At 40.5% G+C, this 9,849-nt stretch overlaps 2 protein-coding genes across 3 annotated transcripts; one reads left to right on the top strand and one right to left on the bottom strand.

Moving 5' to 3' along the window:
* The first annotated feature begins 587 nt into the window (after positions 1 to 587).
* On the top strand, positions 588 to 3,858 carry LOC116196280. Its single transcript, XM_031525927.1, has 8 exons — positions 588 to 935; positions 1,698 to 1,765; positions 2,045 to 2,192; positions 2,288 to 2,368; positions 2,473 to 2,559; positions 2,741 to 2,826; positions 3,214 to 3,334; positions 3,473 to 3,858. The coding sequence occupies exons 1-8, from the start codon at positions 648 to 650 to the stop codon at positions 3,548 to 3,550; spliced, it is 957 nt and encodes a 318-aa protein (XP_031381787.1). The 5' UTR covers positions 588 to 647; the 3' UTR covers positions 3,551 to 3,858.
* A 613-nt stretch (positions 3,859 to 4,471) lies between these two features.
* On the bottom strand, positions 4,472 to 7,993 carry LOC116196281 (tetraspanin-2). Of its 2 annotated transcripts, XM_031525929.1 has the most exons (3): positions 7,792 to 7,993; positions 7,012 to 7,547; positions 4,472 to 5,048 (listed from the first exon to the last, which is right to left on the bottom strand). In XM_031525929.1, exons 2-3 carry the CDS (start codon positions 7,507 to 7,509, stop codon positions 4,734 to 4,736), a joined length of 813 nt encoding a protein of 270 aa, XP_031381789.1. In that variant the 5' UTR covers positions 7,510 to 7,547; positions 7,792 to 7,993; the 3' UTR covers positions 4,472 to 4,733. The 2 variants fall into 2 exon arrangements, with proteins under 2 accessions (XP_031381789.1, XP_031381788.1); XM_031525928.1 differs by lacking the exon at positions 7,792 to 7,993 and having other exon boundaries at positions 7,012 to 7,773.
* Positions 7,994 to 9,849: the final 1,856 nt, after the last annotated feature.

Genomic DNA, 9,849 nt, shown 5'->3' with positions numbered 1-9,849 from the left:
AGTCGGAACCTGTTAGACTTCCTAATGTTAAGGTGCACACAGAAAAAAAAAAAGATGAAAATATTGGAGCTTACTTCCAATCTGGCTAGGAGATAAATGCAAGTGAATGGGCGCTTAATGCACAACAACACCAAATAGACGGGACATTTTAGTTTTGATTCTCATGGATAGAATTTTTTGTAATTCATTATCTTCTTCTTCTTTTTTCTTCTATCAATAAATTTCTCTTATAATTGAATAAATAGGTATAATAAAGGGTGAATAACTAAAAACCATGATTTTTTCACCATTTATCAACTTTTATTTTATCATGAACCTTTTTCTTTTTTGCCGAATAAAATCATGAATTTTGATTTTCTTCACATGTCTGTGATTTTCTTCCCTCGTTGGTGAACTTTGCCTATTTTTCCCGTCAGCAAATTAGACAAAAACTAGGACGGACGACAAACGTTAAAAAGAAAATCACAATCCATGATTTTGTTTCTATTAAAAAAAAATTCATGCAACGATGAAAATACTTAAAAGTTAAAATTCACGATCTTTCTTGGATCATCATAACCCCCATGATAAAATAGTGCGCTGAATGCATGGCGTGATACATAGATATATTAATTAATTAATTTTTTTCTGTTGTTCCGACCGGGAAAATGGCAACTTATCTCCAAAGCCAATGTAGACCGACTCCGAGGTTTCCCCTTGTTTTGGCGGGTCTCTATGCTTCTTCGACTGCCAATTCGGTAAATGCATACTGTTCCTCTGCTCCCAGCTCTGCTCCTCGCATTACCCAGAAGTGGAAGACTATCGGCAAAACTCCTCGTCGACTGGTACTGGGATTCGGAGCCTCTTTCTGGGCCCAGTCCTTGAACATGTCCGCCCCATTTGGCGGGAGCGGGAAGTTCCTCGCCTCTGCAAGACCTTCTTCCTCCATTGACCAGGTGGGTCTCAAGCCTCTACACTTGTTTGTGCTTGCCTCTGCGTATTTTGTTGTTGGACTGTTTGAATTGTCCGTTTTCTTGAAGCTTGATGAATGATGGGTTTGCTTGCAACTCGGAACCCCTTTGAGAAATCAGTTTTGGTGTGATTTCGGCGGTTCTGGCTCCTGTTCTTATGGGACCTCGTACTTTTATGCATTTGGGAGGGACTGAAGATAAAGCTGCCTCCTTTGGGCTTCCTGTCCATAGGAAGTGCCCGTTGATTGGCACTTTTGGAGCTGAAAATGAGGCCAAACGGGGCTGCTGTTGGTATCAAGAATAGTTCGGGATCGTATAGTCTACTGGGATTATTTGTTGAGGATGATTAGAACTTCTGGTTAACCCAAACCCCAACGAATCACCAGGAGATTATGAATGTTGTCATTGTCAATTGCAGATGTTCCATATATGCTATACCTGTCGTAGCAATAGGTACAAATTACTTCAAGAGATATAAAAGATAGTGCTACAGGAACATTAGTTGGTGTTAGAATGTTACCTGGGGTAACTGGGGAGGTAACTAATACTAAGGATGGATACAGAATTGACTCGGAGTAGGCTCTAGTCGGGTGAATCAGAAGATGGGATAGGGATGCTTAAAGGCCTTAGCTGTCTTTCACCTTCATTTTCAGATTATTAAAGGACATTGTGTTCGTTGTCAAGAATCATGTGAATTGTCTTTTGAAACGAGGATATTTACGAGTCCTAAACCTTATGAAACTGCAGGTTTTGAAGAATGTCGAATGGCCGGAGCAATTTCCCTTCAAGGACGAAGATTTTCTGCGTTTTGACGAGTCAGATAACATCCTAGACATTTCAATTGACTCTTCATCATTACAAGTGCTCACTTGATCCGTGTTTCATGGCCTATAACATTCTGTCCAGTATCGACCTCTTTGCAAATCCAGAGTCATATTGTTGAGATTGTCATGAGTTATGATTGGCTCAAGAAAGTCTCTTCCACAAATTTCCTTATTGCAAGTTTAAAGGAATGGTGATTATTTCTAATTTACTGTCGTCTGCCTGTTTAATAAGGGTAAGTACATAAGACATGTCAATGATATTCTATGCAGGTCACCAGATTCTTTATTCTATGAGGCTCCTCGTTTTGTAACACATATTGATGACTCAGCAATTCGTGCATTAACTAAATACTATTCGGAAGTTCTTCCTCCCAGTAACACTCCTGGAGTTAGCATCCTAGACATGTGCAGCAGTTGGGTGAGACTTTTAAACTCTTAAGTGCAGTCTATTTTATCTAAGGTATATAATTTATTTGCATCATCTAATGCTTTTTTTATGAAAAAATTGTCTAGGTGAGCCACTACCCAGCAGGATACAAGCAAGAGAGGATAGTGGGAATGGGTATGAATGAGGATGAGCTCAAGCGGAATCCTGTAATATTATCATGATCTCATCGTCCATTTCTCTCCGGTATTTATATCTTCGAGATAGATATGCATGCAGAGATCCTTACTAATTTCAAGCTCTGTCCTTTTAGGTCCTGACGGAGTATGTTGTGCAAGACTTGAATGTGAACCCCAACCTTCCATTTGAAGATAATTCCTTTGACGTCATCACTAATGTGGTATGAAATTTGCTTTTACTATGAGATGTTTCTGTTTTGATCATCCCCAACAAAGAACTTGCATTAAATTGGTGAGTGGGCAAGGAAATAGGACAGGCCCTTGAAAATTCTTTCTTCGTGATTTTAGTAATATAACATGCACTTCTCTTCTAACAGGAAATTCTTCTCAACATTCATGCAGGTCAGCGTAGACTATTTGACAAAGCCTCTTGATGTCTTCAGGGAGATGCGTAGGATCCTTAAGCCAGGTGGCCTAGCAATAATGAGGTGATGGATAGATTAAATTTAGCGTTGTTTTGGAGATTCTCGTTTACTTTTCTGCTTGTCCAAGCATCTATAGTTCATGACTTACTCTGATGGATTTGGAGTTTTCATTCTCTTCCTTCTTCAGCCAGTTCATCCTCACGAACCACATAAAAAACACATCACTAACTTCTGTTGCATTTAAAATAAAAAATTTGCAGCTTAAATTGAGATGCACTGGAAGAAACCAATGTTTTTCTGCAGTATCTCCGAATACCCTTAGTTGTTCTTACAGTTTGAGAACATGAATATCAGAATGTTTAGTGGAGATGGATGACATGACTACAGTTTTGTTGTGACGAGATTGGTTTTATTTATCCCTTTTCACTCATGCTTTTTCTGTTAAAGCAGTTTTTCGAATCGTTGCTTCTGGACTAAAGCGATCTCTATATGGACATCAACTGGAGACACTGACCATGTCATGATCATCGGTGCATACTTTCATTATACTGGAGGTTTTGAACCTCCTCAGGTGATAACTACTGTTTTCTCAAGTATATACTTTTCATGTTGAATGCCTCATCTTTTTGCTGCTTAAGAATGTTATTATTGCCCATGCATGGAAAATTCCATTAAGTTCAATCTAAGTCCAAGCAATGTTGATCTCCAGGCTGTGGATATCTCTCCAAATCCTGGGCGATCCGACCCAATGTACATTGTATATTCTAGGAAGCTCAATACAGCTTGAGAAGAAGAAGCATCCCTCAGTTCTCTTTCCCTTTTTCTCGGTGGTCCCCCTGTTGTTTGCAGTGAGTACTATGAGTTTCATGCAACTTATGTAATCCAATTGGCCACCATTGTACATGAGACGAGTAACAGATCCATCACCTGGTCATATTATTCTTTGAATTCATCTGTGATATTTCTCCTAAGAAACCTATCGCTGTGGACCTGATCATGTTCCGGGCATGCATCGGGACAACGATGCCAGAGGTTGCAGGTGGGTTCTGTCAATTTTTTTATATATAGCAGGTTGCTTTGAGAGATTACAAAGATCATGAGAACATTCAGAACTGCAGATATTGTTTCGCTCGGTCGGTCAGTACCTTGCTATAAAACCAGAACCTTTGGGTTAACATAGCATTGGGAATTCTATCTCAAAACTCAATCAAAACTACCTTTTACCTGCTTGTGGGGAAAAGCAAAGAAATGAAATAGACCAGGGAAAAAATAAAAAACAAAAAACTATTGCCAAGTATATGTACAACTTGGAATTTATGGGTAATGAGGCTGGTCGACTCGTAAACCTCAACCCAGTTTTAGAGGTCTCGAGTCGTAAACTTCATCCCAGTTTGATGAGGTCGTGCTTTAATCTAGTCTTGAATTCCACCAGTGCTCTTGCAGCTCCTGCATTTGATTGAGGTTTAGCTTGGGCTAGGATCTATATGTACTAGTCCTAAGGGCAATTAGGTCCCAGCGTTTGCTGTCAAAATTACTACAGCTTGCAACATCTTGGCAAGCTCGAGCTCGAGCTGTAAAGACCATTGCTTAGCTCAGCTTCTGTTCAGCTCGAATTTGAGAAAACATCCAACCGTTTGCGAGTATCTAGCAGGCATTACCTTCTGATGTTTTCCGGGAAATTCCAGATAGAAAGATCGGTTTAGAAACAGAAAAGAATGCATGGAATGGTCTCTCATATAATAGAATTGAACACAATTTACATAAGAAACAAAGCACAGAAACATATATACACTGATCGACACACACCCACACGGAAAGAAGCTAAGTAATCCAACCCAACAAGACAAAGAGAAGGGACTATTTTCGAGTGTGCTTCTAGTCTAGACTCTATCTACCCAAAGGATCTTTTCTGAAATCCGAGACGACTTCGATGGTTGTAACGGTTGACTGCTGGATAACTGAGGCCAAGTTCATCTAGCCCACCCTTGCTTGTACCTATGGAAGAGCTCCTCGGTCTGGGCATTCCTGAAGGCGCTACACGCGATGAGGTAGACCCAGATGAGGACCACCACGGCCACGATCAGGATCACGTTCGCTTTCCTCCACTCTTTCCGGAGGTTCCCCAGGAGACCGGCCTTGCAAGAGTTGCAGTTGTAGCAGAGCTGGCTCTGGTCATTGTTCCACACGTAGCAGTCCGTGTCTGCATTCGGGTTAACCGGGTTCGTCCACACCGTCGGGTTCACGTAGCTGTAGCCGCACGCAGTGGGAGGTTTACAGCATCCCGACTGTAGGAGAATAAGAAACAGATAAGAGAACTGAGAAGCAATAGAAGGTTAAGTGACCAATTTTTTGGATTTTCTTGGAACTAACTACGGTACTGGACCGACTGTCACTACTATTTCTAAGATTGCAAGTAATATATTCATATCGGAACAAAGTTAAGCTTCTAAATCAACTAGCAGGGCTTCAGTGGACACAAGGGCGACATGGTAAATGGAAAATCTACAAGCATTCATGCGTATGCTTGTAAACTAGGTGTACGAAGTTCTGATGCTTCAAATGTAATCTTTTTGCCTTTGAAGGGCTCCATTTTCATGGTAGGTGGTTTGACTAGAAAGGTGTGCAAAGAGATATACAGATATAATTATTTATCAGTACTAGGCATATTATTTGGACCATTTGCAAACTTGTCTATCCTTCAGATAAATATTTGATTCAAATAGTGAATGTGTTTCCTGAGGAGGCTTAGGTAGTATCAATCGGCCATGCCAGGAAACCAACTAGGTTATGTATTCGACTCTCATTAGTGAGATTTATCTCGCCCCTTATCAGTAGTCCTTTTTTTTTTTCCCGATGAATGTTGTCTATTACTCAACCATCAGAATATATGCATCAGTTTCAAACAAAGCTGCACAAAAACATCAGTTTCAACCCTTATCGCTATTTAACTTGTGCCTCTCCCTCACTAAAATCAAATTGTATTACTTTTCGGGAAAAAAAAAATAGAAGAGGGGAAAAAAAACAGAGAATCAGAGCAAAGGGGAACTTTTATTTGGATGAGGGAAGAACAGAAGAAAGTTGAGAGAGAGAGGAGAAAACAAAAACAAAAGAACAAAAGAACAAAACTCACCAAATTATGGGTCACTACTACATGTTCTGAAGCTGGCACCCATTAAACATATTCCCTTATTAATCTTCTACAATCAAGACAAACCTTCGACTTCCACCCCCACAAACACCCCCCCCCCCCCCCCCCCCCCCCCCCCCCCACCCTCTCTTGATTAGTCCATCTATCTACTAACAACACAGTTTGAAGTAGAAGGCAACTTCACATGCGGTAGGCGCTGCATGACATCTATTTTGTGTATTGGAATCAATGAGGGACCCAAGCCTTTTTGACTCATTCAGATATCACTGTCTATCAATCTCGTGACAAATCTTCTTAGTTATGGCTGAGAATTCAATTGCCCACCACATAACCTGAGATGTGATGCCATCTAATGCATTCTCATCTCTATGCTTCTTCACTTAATTAAATATAAAACCTAATAATAGGCACGCGCGACACCGCACTTCACTCTAAATTGCTTGATTTGTTCTGTGCCAACCTAGTGGGTTCTACAGAGTATTCTAAAAAGCAAAAGTGGGCACTCTTCATTTCGAGATTATTCCGTTCATTTTTTCGATTACCTTCTTCTTTCTTCATCGTCTTCACCGAAAAGTGAAGAAAAGAAGGAATACATTCCCTGGACATAGAAGCCAAAAGCCCTTTACAAAAGATGCTCAATCTTGCCAGCATCATCAACATCAACCAACTAGAAAGCAGATTCTGACAGGGAAATTTGACGAACCCAATTCACATTTTCTCTCGGAGGCTTACATGGCGGGATATTCATCCCGCATTTAACCCCTCAGCTCAGAAGAACAAAGAAGACAATTAATGTGTTCAATCTTGCACATGTGTCACTTATTGCTCTGCTCTATGCCCACTCTGCTTCTTGCTACTTTGGATTTAAAGCCAAAATGATACCCCTAAACTTCAACTATTTCTCCTGTTCATTATCAGTAAATTGATATAGACCATAACTTTGTGACCATGGCCAAGCCGACGTCCAAGCGGGATTAGTCTTAGTCAACGAGAAAAGTCGCAACTTTGCGAAAACAGAGGAAAGCTCTGTTTTTTAACTGAGCAGAAACAGAGCAAAGGGAAATGGCGACTCTGTGAAAGAGACAGATAGAGGGGCTTGCCTGAAGAGGGGAGATGCGAGCAGCGAAGAACTGATCGGCCGTGATGTAACCCTGGTTCAGCTTAGTACAGGTATCGGACTCGGCAAGGCAGGTCCTAATCTTGACCCAGTGCTCGGAATCGATGAGGTGGTTCCTCAGCCAGGAGGAGAACCCCTCGAGCCGATACTCTCTGTAAGCGCGGCCAGGGACGGGGTAGCTGCCATCGGGGCGGGTGACGACAAAGGCGAAGATGAGGATGATGAGGAGGAGGCCGATGAGGAGGGCCATACAGAAGAGGTAGACGGCGAGGAGGCCCTGCTTGTTCCAGTAGGCGCCGACGAAGCCGGCGAGGGAGACGAGGAGGACGAGGGTTCCGAGGATGACGATGGGCCACCGGAAGTAGTGGGTGCACTGGTTGTCGGCCTTGGAGGCGAGCCATATGCCGGCGGCGATGATGGGGATGGAGCTGAGGAAGGCCATGAAGTTCAGGAAGGCCGTTATGTTATTGCTCACTCCCATGATTCTTGGAGGCTGCTGCTGCAGAGAGGCTCAGAGATCTGTTAGAGAGAGAAGGAGACAGAAACTGAGCAGCGCAGAGAAGGTTTAGAGAGAGAGAGAGAGAGAGCGCTTGGTGCTAAAGCTATGGTACTAGGAAGAGTGAGGGAGGGAGACGGGGCAAGGTGATTTTGTTGGTAGGTGATTTTGTGAACTTCTGCTGTACCGATCGGGAACGAGGTCCGAATCACTTTAGATCAGTATCGAAAATGAACATAATTCAATAATTAAGAGCACCCGCAGTACCGTGCCGTTGTGGTAAAAGTACAATTTTCGCCGAGACGACGACGACGACGATGACAGGGCAATGAGGGGAGTTGTGGGTTGATCCGATTCGATGCTTTGTTTGGGGCAGTAGCTAGGCTTACGGGACGAGGTGAGATAGAGGTGGGTGGGATGTCCAATTTTTCTACCGATTTGATTAGTGTGAGTACATTTTGATGTCGAGCGAGAAGTCAAAAGAGCAGAAGGAGAAGAGGGAACATTCTGGAGGGATGACATTGGGGAAGTTTTATCTGGATAATGATTCATTAAGAAAAGGGAAAGGAGGGGAAGGGAGGAAAGGGGAGGGTAAAAATTAACCACTTTGTATAGCCCATCAAGGGGAACGAAAGGGAAAAATTAGTTTTATTTGAAATAATTTAATGGGTGAAGTTTTAATTTTTTTTTTGAAAAAGGTCAAATTTGATCTTCAACCTTGAACTCTTTTTCTATTTTAATCATAAACTTTTTCTTTGACTGAATTTCATCCTCAATCTTTTTCGCGGGTTATGAGTTCAGTCCTTTCATTCAAAATTCCGTCCATTTTCCTGACATGTATATTCGTCAAATGAGAATGTGCCACGTGCATGACAGATCACTGCTATTCTAAACCGATTGTTATAGAGCAAATTCGATTCTTTTTTTAATCAGACCTGTAAATCGAACTAAAATATTTTCGATTCTTTTAGGATTTCAGCCATCTCTCGGTGCGTGAGACAATAAAAGAGAAGTGATGGCTGAAATCCTAAAAAAACCGAAAATATCTTAATCTGGTTTACGGTTCTGATTAAAAAAGGAATCAGATTTACACTATAATAACCGGTTTAGAATAGCAGTAATCTGTCACGCATTCTCATTTGACGAATATACATGTCTGGGAAAATGGATGGAATTTTGAATGGAAGGACTGACCTCATACCGCGCGAAAAAGATTGAGGACGAAATCCAGTTAAAGAAAAGGTTTAGGACTAAGATAGAAAAAAAGCTAAAGGTTGATGGTCAAATTTGATCTTTTCCCATTTTTTTTTCACCTCCATTTAACCTCAAAACAGAGTTGAAAGAAAATTGAGATTTGGAGAGGAATCAAGATAAATAATTTGTCACTCTCTTTCCCCACCATTAAATTTATAAAACTAAACATGAGAAATTTTTACTTCCCTTCCCTTCCCTTCCGCTCCTTTACCCCAATCCAAACAAAGTTACTTCTTCTTCCTTATCTTCTGCCTAGTTTTCAGTTCTATGATGACAGCAAAAAAACGACTTCGTTCTGTGTCAATGACGATGATGATGAATGACGTTGTAACCGTATTGGACCCCATCGAGTTCGTTTTCATCCCCAGATTCATCATCTTCTCAAAAAGTAAAAATTATGATATTGGCTCTTCGTCAAAAGCTCCTTTGATGATTCATTAGAATTCTATCCGACAAATTATTACTATATTATCTATCTATCTATCTATCTATCTATCTTTAGGATAATTCTGATTATTCTACAAACCACTGTACAAAAAATTAATTTAGATTATTAAAGAAAACACAACACGATGACACACGCTTATTGAATCTCTTTTATCGTACTAAATCCATGAGTCTTTTTAGATTAATGTATTAAATCCATTAGTCTCTTTTATTTCTAAAAAAAATTAATTTAACTTACATGAATCAAACGCTAAGAATAATTAATCACTTTGCCATAGATGGATGGCCAACATGAGTTGGTTCAAGTTATTTGGTGCTTCTTACTCTTAAGTAAGGTTTTGAGTCTTGTGAATAAAAAATAAAAATCCTTGATCGGGTGAGTTTTGTCCTTTAGCGGGTTAGCTCGGCTCGAACCAGGTTAGTTGGAATCCGTTGAACTTTCGAATATTAAAATGCATCTCGAAGAGATTAAATCAATGGAGTAATACAAAATTTTCTTCCATATGACTTTTTTTGGGGGGAAATAATGTGTAAAATGACATATTTTTCAATTTTCTTGAATCTAATAAGTACTTTTATAATCTATCTGTTATAGATATTTAATTTCGCCCTCCAATCGTGCAA

Source organism: Punica granatum, chromosome 2, assembly GCF_007655135.1.
Source record: "Punica granatum isolate Tunisia-2019 chromosome 2, ASM765513v2, whole genome shotgun sequence".
NCBI classification, from domain to species: domain Eukaryota; kingdom Viridiplantae; phylum Streptophyta; class Magnoliopsida; order Myrtales; family Lythraceae; genus Punica; species Punica granatum.
This window is presented reverse-complemented; position numbering and strand designations above follow the sequence as displayed.

What these genes read in the sequence shown, in the direction of transcription:
- LOC116196280 (XM_031525927.1), top strand. Translation starts at nt 648, where the DNA reads ATGGCAACTTATCTCCAAAGCCAATGTAGACCGACTCCGAGGTTTCCC. An exon ending in CTTCTTCCTCCATTGACCAG is followed by an intron (nt 936 to 1,697) that starts GTGGGTCTCAAG and finishes ATGAAACTGCAG; the next exon opens with GTTTTGAAGAATGTCGAATG. An exon ending in ATGAGCTCAAGCGGAATCCT is followed by an intron (nt 2,369 to 2,472) that starts GTAATATTATCA and finishes CTGTCCTTTTAG; the next exon opens with GTCCTGACGGAGTATGTTGT.
- LOC116196281 (XM_031525929.1), bottom strand. Translation starts at nt 7,509, where the DNA reads ATGGGAGTGAGCAATAACATAACGGCCTTCCTGAACTTCATGGCCTTC. An exon ending in CTCGCATCTCCCCTCTTCAG is followed by an intron (nt 5,049 to 7,011) that starts GCAAGCCCCTCT and finishes ATTCTCCTACAG; the next exon opens with TCGGGATGCTGTAAACCTCC.